We start from the raw sequence: 19,123 nt of genomic DNA on the forward strand, positions 1-19,123 counted from the left end.
CAGGTGGCTGCCCCCTCAGCAGGTGCAGATTCAGGTGTGGGTGGGGCCCCTGGATCTGCATTTCCAAGTTCCCTGAATGTAGCCTTTCTCCCAGCTCTGATCTAGTGTCTGCCCGGGGAGCCACAGAATTGGCTACATGTTGGAGTCATGGGGGGACACCTGGACCCACCTCCAAGAGACCCCTCCCCGCCGAGTCTGGTCCGTCTGCAATGCAACCTGAGTGGACGTTTAAGGAGCGCTGGTCCAAAAGACCGACTGGGACACGACACCCCAGACAGCAGCTCCAACCACACTAGCCAGAGAACACAGCGGGGATGCCCGTCCCCCCCACCCCGTGCACAGAAAAGAGACTCCGGCCCCCTGGCATCTGCTTGGCTATTTTGAGAGCACACAAGCTTTATTCAGCAGTAATGGCAGTATTTCATGAGAATGAGCTGCACGACAGCGGGAATGCTGTTGTCTGCACAAAGTCTGAGAGCAAAGATTACGGCAACAGAGCTTTGCCCCCACAGCCCTGGCCCCTCCCCCCCAAACAGGCCCCCTTGGCTCCTCACGCTCCTGCATGGCTGTGCGGGGGGGGGGGGCCTCACTGTGGTCTCTCTCTGCACCTGGACCGCCCTCTCCACCAGCTCTGCCTCCCCGGGGCCACTGGGCTCCCCCCTGCCCCGAGGGCTCCCTCCAGACCTGCCTCCTTCTCCAGGCCATGCGGAGGGGCAAGAACACCATCCCCCACAGTGAACCCAATTCCCCACTGGCTCGTTCCTCCTTTTCCTCAGTGGAAGTTAACAGGGTCTCAGGACAAGAAGGCGCTCTTCATGAAGCCCTCTGCACCCACAAAGTGTTAGCCCTGCCCCCACCCTCCCCCCAGCAAGCAGGCAGGAAACAGGGTGTCCTTAGAATGGACCCCAGGAGCCACGGGGACTGGTGCACGAAGGGGAGGGCCAGGCCCAGGAGCTGCGGGGGGCCAAGTGGAGAAAGTCCCATGTCCTTTTAGCAACCAACGTAACTGATACAGAGGACATTGTCGGAGACGCCTGTGGGACACGTGTGATGTGTGTATCTGCGTGCGTGTGTGCGTGCGCTTGTCTCTGTATGCGTGACCTTTTGTGATGTAGCCTTAACCATTGGTGACCTTCCTCCCGGTTCTCTGACCTAGGCAGGGTCACCCGGGGGAGGGAAGCTCAGACCCCAGACGGACGGCAGAAGTGCCAATACGGGAAGAATGGGTGCGGGGCAGCCAGGCAGCCCTGGGAGGGAGGAGGGACCCCGCTGAGCTTCGGGGCCCTGCCTGGGGCTCTTCAAAGGCAAGGGGTGGGGTGGCGGGACTGAGAGGGGCTTGCAGCAGGGGCTGGACTGCACAGGTGGACAGATGGGGGTTGTGGGGCTGAGGGGGGCTTGTGGCACAGTTGGAAGTACGGATGGATGGCCGGCAGGGTGGGCAGCCCCGCACCCGCACGCCCCTCCTGCTCGGCGGTCGCGCCGCGCTGTCTGGAGCGCCCGGCTGGCGGTCGGTTAACGCTGACACGGGATTGGGGGGCGCTCACACGGTGTACGTTTTGACGGATTTGTAGAGGGGCGGCAGCAACCCGCGGTTGTCGCGGACAACTTCCAGGTACTCCGAGGGAGTGTCCAGCAAGACGGGCCCACAGCACATGTAGTGACAGCATCGGGCCCCGGCGGGCGGCTCGGGGTTCTTGTCAGACATGGGGGAAAAGTCAAAATCAGCCACCTATGGTGAACGAAACCCCACGGGTCAATCACCCGCCTGCCAGACCCCCGTTCGGTGGCCTTACGAGCTCAGCTGCCTGGCGGCTCACGGTGCTGCCCCATGCCCTTGGCTTTTCTGCTCCCGGGCCCTTCCTCCTTCGGTTGCCCCCCCCACCCCCACCCCAGCACCGGGCACAGCTTCTCGTTAAGGGGTGAGCGCAGCAGGGAGTCAGATGGGAAGAGGCCAGCTCAACGTGGTCCGTCTATGAATGCGTCTCGGGCACACCGCCCCCAGCCCTAGGACCTCGCTCTGACATCCAGGCCCCCGCCAGGCCCCTCTTCTCCAGTCAGGGCCCCGTGATCCAGCCCCCACCCTCCTGAGCACCCACCTCTACCATGTCCTTCTGGTGAGCGGCATTCCGGAGGGTCATGTACATGATGAAGGCCAGCATCATGGTGATCAGCGTGGCACACGGGAAAGCAAAGACAGCCGGCTGGATGCCTGGGAGTGAGACACGGTGAAGTCACGGGTCTGGGGAGTTGGTGGTGAAGGCCGGCTCTCAGGCCGCGGTGGGGGACAGCTGAGTCAAACCCCACAAGGGCTATCATTTCCTTAGGTACCTGCATCCCAACGAGGCAACCCCAACAGGCCAATCTAGGAGTCTACAAACGCCAAGTAGGGCTGTGTTAGGGTTCTAAAATACGTCCCCATGTTACTTGATGGTCTCTTTCAAGAGGTGCAGCTAAATCCCCCACCCCGAGTGTGGGCTGGATTTAATGACTCGCCCTAATGAATAGCACAGGACAGGAGCCACGACCAGGCCATCAAAGAAATCACAGCTCCCTCCCCACTCTCTCTTGGGTGACTTGTGTTGGGAGACGGGAAGCCATGTTGTGAGGACACGCCACAGCCTTGTGACCTGTCGTAGCTGTCTGCGCTCCACCAGCTCTAGGCTCCCTGCGCCCCTGAGCCAGGAAGCTGTGTGGCGGAACAGGGAGAACCCAGGGTCTGCAGTTAGGCGGTCCTGGGTTCGAACCCGGCTCTGACCATGCTCCCTGATGCTGATGCTGACCCACGAGGCTGCTTCAGGGATGCCACGAGGGGAGGGGTGTGAATGTGCCAGGCGCACGGCAGGGGATCAGCAAGTGTGGGTCCCCCTCCCCCCTCCCCCACCCTGCCCCTGGTGTAGACACCACTGTGTGCCGTGAGGTTCTGCTTCCCGGGAAAAGTCAGCACTGATTACCTGGAATGCTGTGTCCTCTGCAGGATTCAGGGGGTCCCGAGGCACTCAGTGCCCAGGAGAGGCTGGGGGAGGCAGGGCCCCAGACCCTCATGGGGCCCACAAGGCCAGCCAGGGCCCAGAGCACAGCATCTGCCCAATGGCTCAGAAAGGGACTGGGGAGACTGGGGCAGCAGTGCACTTGTGGGTCCAACCCTGGGGACAAGTGCAGGGACCTGGCTGGGCACCTGAAAGACCATCCCTTAGGGTTCTCCTCTACGTAAGGAAGTGCTTTTCTGGGGTCGCAGGAGAGACCCCCCCTAGAAAAGAAGGGTAGAACTTCACGCCATCATCAGCTAGCCAGCGGCCAGGCCTGACGGTGACTCAGGGAAGGACGTTCCGGGGGCGGTGGCCAGGGGTCCTGGCAGATGACAGGAACCCCACTTCACACTTTCTGAGCGGCGCCCACTCCCTGGGGGCTGGTTTTAGTGGTGACCTCGGTGCCAGGATCGGGGTGATGGCAGAGGAGGGCATTGTGATTGTGGGGGCCCAGCGGGAGAGTGCTCACGACGGGGACAGCGCGGCACTGGTGATACGTGGGAAGGACACCGGGACAGGGACGGTGGCAGTGAGCGAGAGCTCAAGCCGTCTTGCTGCTGGGCGGCACGGGATCGATGGCCCGGGTCCAGACGGTGCCGGAGGGGCCGCGGGGAGTGTGCGTGGTGCTTGCGTTGCAGGGCGGTAGAACCGAGGGGTGCTAGGGCCGGCCGGGGGCGGTCTGGGCACACGGTCAACCGTGTTGGCTGGGCCAGCAGGTTTGGTGACGATTCTCGTGTTGGCGGAAGCGCGGGGTCACTTACTGGAGGGCCACACCTGGATCCTATGGTATTGGTGTGTCTTACTGATGACGTTCTCAGCCCGGATGCTGAAGCAGTAGTCCCCGGGATCCCTGAAGGTGTGGGTCAGGTTGTAGGCCGTGCTGGCCACCGACATGGGCTGGCATTCTCCCTCCTCCAGCGGCAGGCACTCGGGCTTGAGACGCCAGCACACGGTCAGAGGGGGGCTGCCGGGAAGTGGGGGTGGGTTTTCAGCCACGGCCCAGCAAGGAGTGTGAGCACAGACCAAGGCTGAGAAGGGCCAGACAGCCGTGAACCTAGCTGTCCTGGCCTCTGCTTCACCCCTTCCAGACCCAGGGAACACAGTGGTAAATAAGAGATGCCCCCCCCTCCGACCCCAAGGGGGTGCCAGGCTAGTGAGGCAAACAGGGATAGGCACAGAGTGCTGGACGAGGCAGGACAAGTGCTCCGGTGACACACGGGGAGTGCTGTGGAGGCACAGGGGACAGGTGGGTGCATTCTTAATGAGGAAGTCAGGGAAGGCTTTTCGGAGGAGGTGGCATCTGAATAGGATCTGAAAAGATAAGTAGACGTTTGACAGGCTGGGAGGGGCGAGGGCGTTCCGGGTTACCCACCTGCCACAGCACAGGCTCAGAAGCTGGAAAGCACAGGTCCATCTCAGCAACGTGGAGCAGGCAACCCCAGGCCCCAGTGAAACACCCACTCCTGCCACCTCAGCCATCGGGTCTGCCAAGCCCACTCTTCAAGTGCTAAGCACCTGCCCCCAAAGCTTCAGAAACCTCCTCCAGCCCCATGGCTCGTCTTCGTCTTTTCTTGGCCGCTTTGCTTGCTCCCCATCGAGCCTTGCTTCCCTGTCGTGGCCCTGTGTTGAGGGGTGGGGCCGGTCCTCCCCACCCAAGTCCCTGCAAGGCTGAGCCTGGACCACCGACCTCTGCGGCCCCTGAAGGGCTGAGCCTGGACCACCGACCTCTGCGGCCCCTGAAGGGCTGAGCCTGGACCACCGACCTCTGCGGCTCCGTTCACCCTGGTGCAGAGAACATGCCCGGCTTCTCGGTCGCTTACTACATACTCAGCCTAATGTTGTTCTTGCCAAGAGTTGGGCCGGTTCCTACCCAAGACGGTTTGCTTTCTGGGGGCTGTGCAGAGGGCTTTTCACCTGACTGGTTCCTCACCTGCCTTTGCCTTGATGCCCACACTGCAGACAGCTCCAAAAGGCCCATGCTCTCTCCCCTGGACCTCGAGTATGGAGCCGTGCCCACAACTCTCCCGTGGTTGCGGGGCAAGGTGGCAGAAGCTTCCACTGGCCCCCAAACTTGGGGCCCCGCGGGGGATGGAACTCTTAGGCTCAGGATCATCCATGGGAGAGTGTTGGCAGGGCAACGAGTCACCGACTATGCACCCTGGGGTTCACTCACCTCCCCAGGAAGTTCAAGGTCACTGTCATCTTTTGGAAGGTCTGAATTAGGGTGGGCCCCAAGACCTGGATGCCTCGAAGGGTCTCTGGAAGGCAGAGAGGGCCCCATTAGACCTGGTGGCTGAGGACAGCGGTCCCAGAGCTCCTAGGGCCCGGGGCTGTGTGACCACCACCCCGTCAGGCTCTCTCCCGAGGTGGGGGTCGCAGGTCCATCCAGGGCATGCCTGGGTCCCGCACCCCCCGACCCGACAGCAGCAGGTGCCGGAGCCGCTCCGAGTGAGGATGCTGGACGAAGCGGAAGCAGGCAGGCCTCTGGTAATCTGGACGGAGGGCTAGCTCCGGAGAACCCCCCTCCCCCACCACCTGTGCAACGTGGGGTAAGTGCCACCCCATCCGCACGCACTGCAGCACAACTCAGAAATCTGCCGCAGCTGCCCAAGCACCCACTCTGGCCAAAGGCAAGGGGAGGCGGGTTTGGGTGCTTCTTCTCTACAGGAGGCCAAGGCTGTCCTAGCCTCAACAGGCCAGTCCTCGACAGGACGCCAATGTGGCCCGAGAACAAAGAGCCACGTGGACCCACCAGCCGACAGCACAGTGTCTGGCCACAGGCTCGGGCTCTGGGAGCAGGCGGGTCTGGGTTCAAATCCAGCTCTGCCACTTGGTGGCCATGTGACCTCTGCCATGGCCCCCAGTGCCCTCTCAGAAGTGGGGATAACGACCCTCTGCTCAGAGGGCTGCCCAGGGGATGACAAGAGAGGATGTGCATCCAAGCTCAGCCCAGTGCCCAACTGGAGCCACTCTGATCTTCATGGGCTCCAACCTGGGAAAGAGTTCTGCCCAGGGCTCCCCAAGGGGCCAAACATTCGACCTGCACCAACCCCCGGAGACCCACCCTGCAGCTTCAGCGAGGCAGAGAAGTCGCCTGTCTTCTGCATAATGCCCTTCCCAGCGTTCTGCGTTGCCTGTTCCCACTCGGCCACCACCTTGAGCTTCACGGTGAAGGTTCCAATGATGGAATAGTTGTAATAGACCATAGCATCTTCCGTCACCATCTGGGTGCTGTAAGGTGACAGGAGGGAGATGACAGAAGTGACTCATGTGGCCTCTTAGAGTCAGGGGTGTCCGTGGAGTGACAAGCTTGGCTACCAATGCCTTGTGAGCAAACCGGGCATCATCACAGCAGCCCCCTGAGCTGGCCGGGATGCAAGGTCAGCCATGCTTGGGTGAACTGGCTGCTGGTCATCTTTGTGCTTGTAAGTGACAGGTGGGAGAACTCCTAGCAATAAAGTGCCTGTCACCTGCCAGGAAGTGCTCTGCCCCCTTCCGCCAGGAATCTAAAAGAGGCCCTGCATTAGAGACAAGGACAATCCTGGGAGGGAAAAAATATACACTTTGGAGTTAAGACATACTTGGCTTTGAATCTCAGTTCTAGATTTCCTATCTATATAGCTCTAAGTCTTACTTTTTTCATCTGTAAAACAGAATAATATCTCTATCATAGGTTATTAATATCATGCTTTTTCCTGCAATTACGTGAATTACTTCAAAAGGAAGTCTAATAACAGTAAAGAAAATCTTTGTTGATTTCTCAATGCTCTTTACATATGAAGTTTAACAAACCTTTGCCTATTAAATATCTTCCAAATATTTTCTAAACCCAGTTTAACATTTGTCTTTTGGTTTGATTTACTCCTTTTTTTTGGTTTACTTCTTTCATACCCAGATTTTAAATTTCATGAACCAAATCTAGCATTTTTTTCCTTTACAGTTTCTGCCTCTGTTTCTCTATTCTTAGAAATGCTTTCCCCACTGCCAAATTATCCAATTGCAGGGGATCATCTACATTTCAATCTAGTCCTGGTTTGTTATGTTTAATTTTTCAATCTATCTAGAATCGCTTTTGTTAAGGATCAGATTGTTTTTCTTCTAAATAGTTAACCAATTGCCTGAGTGCCATTTATTAAATAATCTATCTTTACTCACTGGCTAGAAATACCACTGTTACCATATACTAGGTGTGTATAAGCTCAGGTTTGTGTCTGCCTTTTCTATTCTGTTCTGTAGCCTTTTGTTGCTGCAAATTATTTGTGACTTCTTTTTAAGATTTTACTTTTAAGTAATCTCTACACCCAATATGGAGCTCGAACTCACAACCCTGAGATCAAGAGCTGCATGCTCTACCAACTGAGCCAGGCAGGCGCCCCTATTTGTAGCTTTGAAAATACATTTATGTATGCATTTCTAGTTCTTCTCCTCATCCCTGCTCATTGTCATTGTTTTTCTGATCTTTTTACCTTCTGACAATATTGAGACATTCTCTCTTCATTTTTTAAGTCTTTTTAAGGTTCTAGGTACAATTTGTGGTTTTATTCACATAAATCCTACCATTTGGGGCTAAGTTTATTCTCTCAGTTTTTTTTTTTTTTTAAAGATTTTTTATTTATTTATTTGAGAGAGAGAATGAGATAGAGAGAGCATGAGAGTGGGGAGGGTCAGAGGGAGAAGCAGACTCCCCGCTGAGTGGGGAGCCCGATGCGGGACTCGATCCCGGGACTCCAGGATCATGACCTGAGCCGAAGGCAGTCGCTTAACCAACTGAGCCACCCAGGCGCCCTATTCTCTCAGTTTTTATGGTTTATAACTATTGTAAAAGATTTTTTTCTATTACCATTATATGGAAAGGCTATGAATCTTTGTTTTGTAACCGGCCATATCACTGAAATCTCTTCTTAGTTCTAAGATTTTTCAGTTGAGTCTCTTGTGTTTCCCAGGTCGTCTATATGTGTGATGATTTTTGTCTTCCTCCTTTACAGTATTTATATTTCTTTTTCTTGTCTTATTTCATGGGCTAGTCAAAAATGTTCTATTTTGGTAAAAAAAGTGAATAATGTATTTAATGTGAAAAGAAATGCCCCTAATTAGTATAGAGACTGTCCCCTGGTTTGAGACAGATGTTCCAGATGTTCTTTAGGTTATAAAACCACATGTATGTTTATAATGACATACATTTTTATACATGTATATATGCATATATGCATTCATGCATATGTATATATGTGTATATTATGTGCAACTTAAACCCCAAATTTAGATGAACTGTAGAATCTTCATCACAATCCAAAATTATACTTAATGGAATATTTATTGGACTTGCATCAAGCTTATGGGATAACTGGAGGGAAATGGACATCTTTACAATATTAAGGTTCACCAGCCTAGACATGGTGTACAGAACACATTCTACTCAAATCTTTTTTTTTTTTTTTTAAAGATTTTATTTACTTATTTGAGAGAGAGAGAATGAGAGAGAGCAAGCACATGAGAGGGGGGAGGGTCAGAGGGAGAAGCAGACCCCCGCCGAGCAGGGAGCCCGATGTGGGACTCGATCCAGGGACTCCAGGATCATGACCTGAGCCGAAGGCAGTCGCTTAACCAACTGAGCCACCCAGGCGCCCTCTACTCAAATCTTTAATACCTCTTAGTTGGGGCACCTGGGTGGCTCAGTCTATTAAGTGTCTGCCTTCAGCTCAGGTCATGATCTCAGGGTCCTGAGATCAAGCCCCACATTGGACTCTCTGCTCAGCAGAGAGTCTGCTTCTCCCTCTCACTCTCACTCTGGGGTCTCTCTCTCAAATAAATAATAAAATTTAAAAAAAAAAATCTTTGATACCTCTTAGTAGCTCTAGTTTTCTTCACACAGGATCTTACCCATTTCCAGGTAAGTGTGTTCCTATGTTTATGTACTATTTTTGCTATAATTAGGAGTTCCCACTTTGTTTTCTAACTTATTACTATACATAAGAAAGCACGTTGAGCCTTTAAGTCCCATGGGGGTGAGGAGTGATGCAAGAGAAGGATTACTAAACTTTTGATGAACTTGGAAAGTTGGTCTGTGTTTCTCTGCAAGCCTGAGAAATGTCTTAAGGAATGCCAAAAAATGGAAGGTGGAAACATATGGGATAGAGTAGGAAGGACCATCAGCCAGGGACTTGAAGGGACCCAAAGGGAGTGAGGGGTCTCCGCAGAGCACCACCCTCACAGGAGCTCAGGGTGTCTGTGGGCTGCCTCGGCTCAGTGCCTGACCCCCACTTCCTGACCTGCCTCCTCCAGCCTGGCTTGTTTGGAGAGGAGAAGTCAGGAGAAATGAGGCCAAAACACCTGAGTTCTACCACAGGAGTATACTTGCATGTGCCATCAGCCAGGAAGGTCCTTCCAGAGTCAAATGGAGAAAAATCCTACTTTGACCTTTATTAAAGGCATGTAAGGGGCACCAATGACCTCCTGTACAAGGCTGTAGGCACCTCAAAGGCAGGTCCCATGACTGGCTCACCACTGGTCCCCACGTACCCCACACTGGACACAGAGCAGGAGTGGCAGGAAGGTTTAGAGGGAGAGAGCGTGAGCAGGTGAGGGTGGGAAAGTACAGAGCACTCTGCATGGGACGATGGGGCCACCAACCACAGGCCAAAGCTTTGGGGCATCAACGGGGAAAGACATACCCATCTCCGAAGTCCCAGTTGTAGAGAAATGAGGCCGTCTTGAAGAAGTTGCTCGGGTCGTGGAGGAGGAAGGAAACTTTAAGGACTGTCTTGGTGAGGTAAGAGCTGGGCCAGGGCAGGGAGGTGTTCTGGGTGACAACGAGGTTCCCCACGAGGAGCTCTGGGAGAGAGACCATAGGCGGGTGAGTTCCCCCGAGGGGGCGGGAAGGAGGAGCCAGGGAGTGACCTCACATGCCAGCTGGCAGGACAGCCTCTCCCCACCCCCGAACTTCTGGCTGTCAGAGCTGAGTGGTGGCAGGAGGGGACCTGCAGGTCCCCCACATCATTGCCCCTGCTGCATGGGACACTGGGACACTGGTGAAGACTCACAGCACATAGCACACACACATCCTCGCTCCTACGCCACTTTCACCAGGATCCCGAACTTTCTGGCACAAAAGATGCCCAGGACCAGGAGGAAATGCATAGGCTTTGAAAGAAATTCTCAGGAGAGATTTCAGATTATTAGATGAGCCTAGAAAAAAATTAGCAGTTCTACTGATCATAGCGCTACACGCAATGTGCTGGGCTGGGTAAGGACCACCGTTCCGTGTCTCCTTCTCTAAAAAAAAAAAAAAAAAAAAAAAAAATTAGGAGCTGATTTTTTTTCACCCCAAAAACAAAGTAAGGTGTGCTCAGTAAAGCTCATTTGGAAAAATGCTGAAACATAGGACGAAAAGAAACCGCCTGTCATTCAAACACAGCTATTGTTGATGTTTTGAAGAATTACAAAGCATTTGTGTGTATGTATTTAACAGAAGCGGACATTACATATACATATGTATGCATATTAAACACAGTTGAGCAAATTGGTTATAGAAGTTTGTGTTTTGCTTTTTAAAATTTTATAAGCAGGAGTATTCCCCCGGGACAGTACAAACTCTTTGTGAGGGTCATCGTTATTCATCATACAAATTATATCCACATACTTAACCAGTCCTGTTACGGTTGCAAACGTAGCTTGTCTAATATTTTCTTCTGTTGTTATAAACACCACTGCAATGAACATATTTGTGCATAAAACATTACCCAAATGGAAATTTACTTCCTGAAGACAAATTCTTTAACAGATTGTAAACTCCAAGAGAGCAGGGACTTCCTGCAAGGAGAGAGGAGTGTTAGGGTGGGAGGCTGGAGGGACGAGAATGAACAGACCAGAGACTGAAATAGTGCATAACCACTGAAACATTATCGATCAGCTCCTCTCCAGAGGGTTGTGTTAATTTATACCCCCAGTAGCAACATGTGCTTTACGTGTCCATTCCAGCACAATGCTGACCAGCATCGGGTAGTAGCCATTTTCTGATCCTCTGTTTATACGATTACTAACCAGGCTGGATGGTTTTCTCTGCAGCAAGAGTCTGAAGGCCAATTAGCAAACAGAAAAGGTCCTTACCTGTGATGGGGAGGACAAGGAGGCTCCTCGCCACAGGCTGGCACATCCAGCAGTCAGCAGCGGTGACCCAGACGGAGACTGGGAAGTCCCCGGGCATGGTCCCCACGGCGCGGATGGTGGAGCTGAAAGCCTCATCAGTCTTCCCCGTGAGCAGCAGTGGGGTATGGATCCAGTGGAAGTGGTAGAGGCGGGTGCTGGTGGGCAGGACCAGGCTTCCATTGTCACTGGCCACCAGGCTGGCTGTGATGGTCACCTCTGCCCCCGTGGTGGCAGGGCCATCGGTGGTGAGGTGGAGTTCATACAGCCCTGGGAGCCCAGAGACAAAAGACTGTATTTCAGGAGAGGTGTGGTAAGGAACCCACTGTCACCCTCTGGGCTGGCTTCTATTATTCTATTTTATAAGTGGAGAAACTGAGGCCCGGCAGCTCAAGTGACTAGCTGATTGTAAGCTGGGACTCGAACCCAGGCCCAACAGAGTCCAGAGATTTTCTTTTTAGGCCAGCCAAGCGGGGCCTTCCAGAGCACAGGCCTGACCTGGCCAGACTTATTTCTTAGCTATGAAAATGACTGCCAACGTATGTCATAGGAGGGACCACCTCGGCTGCTACCCCGAAAAAAAAAAAATGTCCTCTATCACCTGTTCCTTTGGACTAGTCTTTCCATGTCAAACACAATTCTGATCTGAAACACAAAGCTGAGTCTGGAGCCTCTTTAGAGGCCTAATGCCTAGACAGCAATGGAACAAGCCTCGGGCAAAGGTCCACTCTGATTCAAGCCAAATCTTCTTCTACACTGCCCAACACAGCTGTCACTGGCCACGGCCACGGCCACGCATGGCTGTGTAAGTTTCAGTTAAAATGAAACAAAATTTAAAACTCACTTTCTTAGCCACAGTAGCTGCATTTTTTTTTTTTAAGATTTTTTTTAAGATTTATTTGAGAGCGAGAGCGCTGGAGAGAGCATGGGCGCGGGGGGGTGTAGGGGCAAAGGGAGAGGGGGAAGCAGACTCCCCACAGAGCAGGGAGCCCGATGAGGGGCTCGATCCCAGGACCCCGAGATGATGACCTGAGCTGAAGACAGGTGCTTAACAGACTGAGCTACCCAGGCTCCCTATGTAGCTGCATTTCAAGCACTCAATAGCAAAGATACAGAATATCTTCATTATCACAGGAGGTCCCACTGGACGGCACTGCTCACTGCTCTTAAATGACCTCTGTGATTCCTGCTGGGGCCAACGCTGGAACTCTAGCTGGTCGACTCCTCAGGGAACTTGAACTGAAATATGGGGGATGCAGCTCTTACAGGGAACCTGGGAATCAGTCTTGGAGGATCCTAACAGAGAACAGGGCCTTGAGCGTATGGGATAGAGGCCGGGTCAGAGACCCTTTAAAATAACACTCCCCTCCCGACTGACTACTGCATGGAAGGTAAGACTAACTGTAACCTGAAAATAGAGAATTAAAACTTAAACAATTTTATTAAAATAAAAATAATCAGTAACAACCAGTGTTACCATATATGGGCATTTCCTACTTAAAAAAAAAAAAACGTGCTTGTACTTTGGAATTCTATATTCTATTGCTGTTGTTTTCAATTCCATATCACGGGCATTTTCCTAAGTCATTATTCTTCAACTGCTTTACTATGTGCATAATATTTTATCATCTAAACAAAGTAAGATTTTTAAAATAAGGTTTCTTTCCATCATGAAAGTATATTAGAAATGTCCCATTACCCTACTTCCAAAAAACAGCTGCTGTCCTCATGTCTCTTTTTCATGCATAGCATTTTTTAATTTAGACATAATCACACTCTTCACACAATTTTGAATTATTTTATTTTCACATGACAACATGTTAAAAGCATGTCTGTGGTCGCACTAATGTGATTTTCACTGTTGGTATGATAATCCCTCAAGCAGGTATATCTTTTTTTTTTTTTTTTAAAGATTTTGTTTTTAAGCAATCTCTATACCCAACGTGGGCTCGAACTCACAACCCCGAGATCAGGAGTTGCATCCTCCACTGACTGAGCCAGCTGGGTGCCCCTAATTTTTTTTTCAAGTAAACTCTACCCCCAATGTGGGGCTCAGACTCATGAGATCAAGAGTCGCACGCTCTACCAACTGAGCCAGCCAGGCGCCCCAAGCAGGTATACCTTGATTCCCAGAACCCCTCACTCTTGCCGTGACGATTTTGTTATAATTTGTGTATTTCCTCTTCAGGTGAGATTTCTGAATGGCTGCAGGTTAGAGAGTGTCCAGCCTGCAACAGCATACTACTTCACCAGAAGAGGTGACACAGAAGGAAGGCTGGAGGGGCCCCAAGCCCCTCTCTGCTCATTTCCCTCACTCCCACCCACCTGCTCCCCTGGTTTCGAGTATCTCCTAAATGCTGGCAGAACCAAGTAACCTAGACCTACTTTCTGGGCTCCAGATCTGCACTGAGCAAAATAGGAGCTGCTAACCACCTGTAATTACGTTTAAATGAATCAGAGTTAATTACTTAAATTGAACCAACACTAGAAATTCAGTTCAGTTGAGCTAGCCACATTTCAAGTGCTTCACAGCCAGATGTGGTCAGTAGCTACTCTTCAGGGCAGGTATAGAATATTTCCTTCATCATCCAATGTTCTGCTGGATAGTGCTGCTGGTCTAGGGGTCTCCCTTCCCCACACCTACCATTTTCAGCCATCGCTCTCTGTTGGGGCCGGAGGGAGCAGCTGTCCCAGGAATCAATCAATCCCTCGTCCTTTGCCTCCACTCCTCCCATCTGGGCGAGTTTGCTTGCTCTCCATCACTACTAGCATTGCTAAAGTTACTACTTCGTCCTTGGCCCTGGCCCTCGGCCTACGGTCCTCCCCTCTCTCAGCACCATCCACCCCTCTGCCCCCACCCAACAAGGAGCTTCCTCCACAGCTAATGTGTTCACGGACCAGCCTCAGTGTGGAGTCCGAATTCACATCCACGCCGGGGCTGGCCACTTTAACTCTTGCAGCTTTCTCGACATGTTCTGTCCTTCCTAACCTCAGGGCCTTTGCACATGCTGTCCCCCCTGCCTTTCTCTACCTACTCGTCCGTGGATATAACCTCTTCCAGGAAACCTTCCCTGAACTCCTTGCCCCCTCAGTGCTCTCCAAACAGCCTGAGCACACAGTGGTCCCAACCCCACGTCAGCATGAAGCTTTCTTTGTCTCCTTTGCTGCACCGCAAGCTCCTTGAGGGCAGGGGTCATTGTCGTCTCCCCATGTGCCCAACAAAGTGCTTGGCACATAGTAGGTGTTCAACACTGCTGCTGCCCAAGGCTCCTGGAGAGAAGGGTGTGGCAGAGGGACCAGCCCACCTAGCACTGCCCACCCAGGTGATACTGACTGAGCCCCTTCCTTGTGCCCCACGCCACAAGTGCTGGGGGAACCCAGAAGTGTAGGACATGCCTCCTGCCCTCAGGGAGCTCGCCAGAGACCTGCGGGACTCAGCAAACCTGGGACAGGAGCAAGTGTGTCCTCAACTGTGTCCCATTCGCCTTGTGGCAGTTGCCTGTCCTCGCTGGGGACTCCTGCTCTACCCTCTCCCTTCGTCCACGTCACACACTCCCTGTTCGGAATTCCCTTCCCCAGAGCCATTATTTTGGAGTGTGAAGTCATTTGGACTGGCACTGACAAAGGGACCTGCAGTGTCTTAATCCCAAAGAGAGAATTCCCGATCCTATGGCAGAGATTTCTGCAAGAAAATACAGTGTGTATTTTACATTGAGGGACATGAGTCCCCTGAGGTCCCCATGTAACTACCTGGAGCCACCAAGCAAATCTGTACCCACCCCCCCCTCCCCTGGGCTGAGTTCTATTCTCCCTCCCTTTGGCTGTGAGGCAGCATTTGGCCAGGAAAGAGAGGCCATCCCCTCCCTTCTTCCTCTTGCTCCCTCCCGTCCCCCCAGGCGAGGAGCGTGGGCCAGAGCGAGGCTAGCAGGTGGCAGGGACATTCGGCTGCATGCTAATGGCCATCCAGCATCTGCAGCGAGACTGGAGACAGGCGCATGTCAGCACTACGCAGATCCGTTGCCAGGGGAATGGACTGGCTGGGAGGAGGGGTGGGGTGGCATGGGGGTGGGGGGGAGGGGCTGTGGCTACAGCTAAGCTACATTGCTGCAGACGCTGGCCCAGCTCCTGGGAGCCCCCACACCTGTCCAGACACAGGGAAGCTCCGAGGGCACTTTTCCTCAAGCTTTTTTTTTTTTTTTTCCCCAAGCAGATGTTTCACAGCCCCTGGGTAATGTTGCTCCTCTCTTCCTTAGGGCTCTCAGAAGTGTCCAGGGCATCCAAGCTAAAATGGACCGTGAAGGCTTTGCCACGTGTGGCTAAAGGAACCAAGCCCAGATCCTGTTGCCCTACCCATCCAAACCTCTCTTTCCAGGTTTGGGAGCCCAGGGGACATGGCCTTGGAGTACAGAGCAGCAGCTAAGGGAGGGCCTTAGGGGGTTCAACGGGTGCACTGAGTGACCCAGAGCTGAAAGGGTCAAAGCAAAAGGCAAAATGGCAACTGCCACGAAGCCTAGCCCATGGAAGCAACACTCACTCACTAGCAGGCCCCGTGGGCTTCCCCTTGGAGCACATCTTCCCTGACAACACAGCATGTGGGGCCCTGAACATTCTAGAAAATGGCTGAATCGGGTCTTTCACACTGCACATGTGGATAGCCCCAAACACACCTCCGGAGTCTGAACAACGTAACCTGGAATTAATGAATGGTCCAGTACTTGGACTCTGACCTTCACTTCTAGTGTGGGAAGCATCAGGTGCACGCTGACCCAGACCCCAGGAAGAATGGAAAGGGCTTCCAAGTCTCTGTTTTTTCCCTGTGTGTGAAGGAGAAGGTATGCTCCCCAACCTCATTCCCAGCTTATCTTGATCATATCTTGAATAGGCCAGGCTGGGAACCAGACATGACTTCCAAAGAATTAATGTACTTTTTTTTTTTCTTTTTTGCAATTTAGGCCACGGTGATCATTTCCAGACACATGTAAACCCAATGGACAAGAGGCCCCCAACTCTACATGACATTTCCAGGAGGGAAGCAGGGAATCCTGACCAAGCATAATTCCCACAAAATTCTCCTAATCCATCCCTAAGATGCAGGTTTTTATTTTACCTTTTGGATTCTTTCACAATTTGGCATTAGATCTCTTTCTCTCGCTACCATTCTTTGGGGGGGGGGGTAGGGGCGTAATGAAAAATGTTGACTAACACACGCACACCACCAGAGCTGCCCACGTCCCACCTGTCCCCCAACTCTCCAATCCGGGTCCTTTTGTTGTCGCCAAAATGAGGCAGAAAGGTTGGTGCTGGCCTTCCGGCGGTGGGGAACGGAGGGGAAGTAGGGAGCATAGGAGCGCGGCCCGGTGGGGCAGGGGGCGGGGAGGCGGCACCCAGCAGCACCTGTCAGCTAGGGGTCCATTTTGGAAAGACGAAATGGCAGACTGGCCTCTTGGGCTCTAAAATCTCAACCTCCCCGAAGCCAACACAAGCAGGGTGGGAGACCTCTCCGGATAAGACAACATTTAAAGGCAAAGACGCTGCTCCGCGGGCAACCTGTCCGCGTTCCCTGGGGGGCTGGGGCGTGATGAGAGATCCCGCACATTCTCGGTCTCCCCGCATCGTCCTCCCCGCCCCACCCCCCAGCGGCTGCGAGGACCCCAGGCACCCGCATGGGTGCCCCAGCCACCGCGCGCAGTTCCCAGGGCAGGGCCGATCTGGAGGTGGCAGCAGGAACCGAGGAGCGCGGGGAGGCCCCTCGAGTGCCGGGCCGACTTCTGGGGAGAAGGATGCGGGGAGAGAAGAGGGGGATTCGAGGCGCCGGCTGGCCACGCTCCCCTCTGCCGCGCGCTGCAGAGGCTGCCCGGGAGGCGGGAGGTGCGCGCAGGGCGCACGGTTGGACCGCCCCGAGGCCCCGGGCGCGCTGCGGCTGGAGGGGGGCGGGCGGCCGGCCCGCGCAGCGCCTTACCTGCGGCCACCCTAGCCGGGGCCAAGGGCAGGAGGCAGGCGAGCCAGAGGACGCGGCTGAGGCGCGGCCAGAGGGCCGGGGCCATAGCTGCGCCCGGAGCGGCAGGAGCGCCGAGGGGACGCGGCTGACTCGGCGGCTGAGGCCGCTCCTCGGAGCGCGCGGCGCGGGCTATGCGGGGAGGTGCGGGAGCGGCGCTCGCTCGTCCTCGCCTCGCGACGCTGTGTCGCTGCGCGCCGCCGCCGCCCACAGCCTGCCGCGCCGACCCCGGCCCACGTCAGCCGCGCCGCGCCCCCTCCCCGCGTCCCTCCCTCCCCTCGCCGCACCCCTCCTTTCCCCACGAACCCCCGCCTCCCGGAGTCCGCGCTCCTGCAGTCTGCGCCGCCTCCCGCGCCGCCTCCCTTTACCCCTCTTCTCCCCATGATCCTCCCCTCCTGTCCCCTCCCCGGGTCTGCGCTCCTCCTGTCTGCGCCGCCTTCCCGCGTCCGCGCCCGCCGGCTCTGACTCAGCGTCCCCAGAGGCGCGCGCCCCGCTGCAAAGCCGCGCGCAGGCCCCTTTGGGTTCTTCTCCTGTTGCCATTTCCCCTCTTGACGCACACGATTTGGAGATGCGGTTCCTCATTCACGTGGAGCCCCCGCTGTGTGCCAGGCGCCGGGCAGAGGGACGGCAAACACCCCATATCCCTCCTGAGGGAGGGGCTCAAGCACCTACGCTGAGACTCACGTCATTCCTCAGTCTACCCTCTCGGGTCCCTGCCTTAAAACTGCTCACGCTCACAGTTGGACCCCTGGTGCCATCACTGTCACTGAGGGCTTTGTGAGACTCAGACCACCGCAATGAGGGGTAACCAGGCCCCTCTTGGCCTAGGCAGGCGCTTCCACCCAACGTAATAGAGTGGAGCATGTCTTTCCTTCTAGAAGGTGGCTGTTCCTGTCTGGTCTTCAAGACTGGAAGCTGGCGGCCTGGATCCTTGTCCCATCTCTGCCTTTGCTTAACTCTGTACTTTGGACAAGGGATCCCACCTACAGGGAGGGAAGTTGGATGAACCCCCTCAGGCCTGGTGGGCACGGATGGACCATGACTTGAATCCCATATGGGAGTGAAGACAACTACAGGTATGGCTTCTGTCTCTGGGACAGTGGTGGCCTCCACTGAGGATGGGCTCACTGGCCACCCTGCCATCTCACCCTAATGGAGGGAGAACAGATTTGAGTGAGCCCCCCCTAGGAAAGTTGAAAGTGCTAGACAGGTGTCACGGCCCCCTCCTCCCCCCAGTAGCATCAATCACCATCGTGGGGACAATACCAGGCCTAGGAAGCCGGAGACTTTGGATGCTCCCTGAGAGTTATGTGACCTTGGGAAAGTCACTTTCCTTTTCTTTAAAATGGAAATAGTTCCTGCCCTATGAGACTGTAGCAAGGACAAAATGAGTTAATACATAGAACAGTGCTTTAGACATTGCATTCTATCAGTATTGGCTGTCATCATTGGAATTGCTTACAGACCTGGGAGAGTTTCGCTTGTCCATCAGGAATTGAGGAGAAAATTGTGGTTGGGAAAAAAAAAAATACTTTAAGGTTATAAGCCGAGTTTCAAATATTTAACTAACATTATTCAAAGGTCTGGTTATTAGTGGCTTTTAAAACAAACTAAATGCAGGGGCACCGGCTAGCTCAGTGGGTGGAGCATGTGACTTGACCTCAGGGCTGTTAAGTTTGAGCCCCATGCTCGTGTAGAGATTACTTAAAAGTAAAATATAAAAAAAATTGTTTTAGGGGCACCTGGGTGGCTTAGTTGGTTAAGCATCTGCCTTCGGCTCAGGTCATGATCTCAGAGACCTGCGCTGGGCTCCCTGCTCAGTGGGGTGTCTGCTTCTCCCTCTGCCCCTCCCCCCAGCTCATACGCGCACGCTTTCTCTCTCTCAAATAAATAAAATCTTTATTTTTTTCTTTAAGATTTTATTTATTTGACAGAGAGAGACCCAGCGAGAGAGGGAACA

At 53.8% G+C, this 19,123-nt stretch overlaps 1 protein-coding gene across 2 annotated transcripts; it reads right to left on the reverse strand.

Annotated features, from left to right (window-relative positions):
• Nucleotides 1-366: 366 nt before the first annotated feature.
• On the reverse strand, nucleotides 367-17,299 carry TMEM130 (transmembrane protein 130). Of its 2 annotated transcripts, none has more exons than XM_081819306.1 (8): nucleotides 17,128-17,299; nucleotides 11,133-11,438; nucleotides 9,698-9,857; nucleotides 6,091-6,257; nucleotides 5,200-5,284; nucleotides 3,788-3,990; nucleotides 2,097-2,209; nucleotides 367-1,729 (listed from the first exon to the last, which is right to left on the reverse strand). In XM_081819306.1, the coding sequence occupies exons 1-8, from the start codon at nucleotides 17,210-17,212 to the stop codon at nucleotides 1,541-1,543; spliced, it is 1,308 nt and encodes a 435-aa protein (XP_081675432.1). In that variant the 5' UTR covers nucleotides 17,213-17,299; the 3' UTR covers nucleotides 367-1,540. The 2 variants fall into 2 exon arrangements, with proteins under 2 accessions (XP_081675432.1, XP_081675433.1); XM_081819307.1 differs by having other exon boundaries at nucleotides 367-1,693; nucleotides 17,128-17,298.
• Between the last annotated feature and the right edge of the window lie 1,824 nt (nucleotides 17,300-19,123).

Source organism: Leptonychotes weddellii, chromosome 5 (genome assembly GCF_054177405.1).
Source record: "Leptonychotes weddellii isolate Sample4059 chromosome 5, ASM5417740v2, whole genome shotgun sequence".
Classification (NCBI taxonomy): Eukaryota; Metazoa; Chordata; class Mammalia; order Carnivora; family Phocidae; genus Leptonychotes; species Leptonychotes weddellii.

What these genes read in the sequence shown, in the direction of transcription:
- TMEM130 (XM_081819306.1), bottom strand. Translation starts at nt 17,212, where the DNA reads ATGGCCCCGGCCCTCTGGCCGCGCCTCAGCCGCGTCCTCTGGCTCGCC. An exon ending in CCTTGTCCTCCCCATCACAG is followed by an intron (nt 9,858 to 11,132) that starts GTAAGGACCTTT and finishes TCTCTCTCCCAG; the next exon opens with AGCTCCTCGTGGGGAACCTC. An exon ending in ACCTTGAACTTCCTGGGGAG is followed by an intron (nt 3,991 to 5,199) that starts GTGAGTGAACCC and finishes ACTTCCCGGCAG; the next exon opens with CCCCCCTCTGACCGTGTGCT.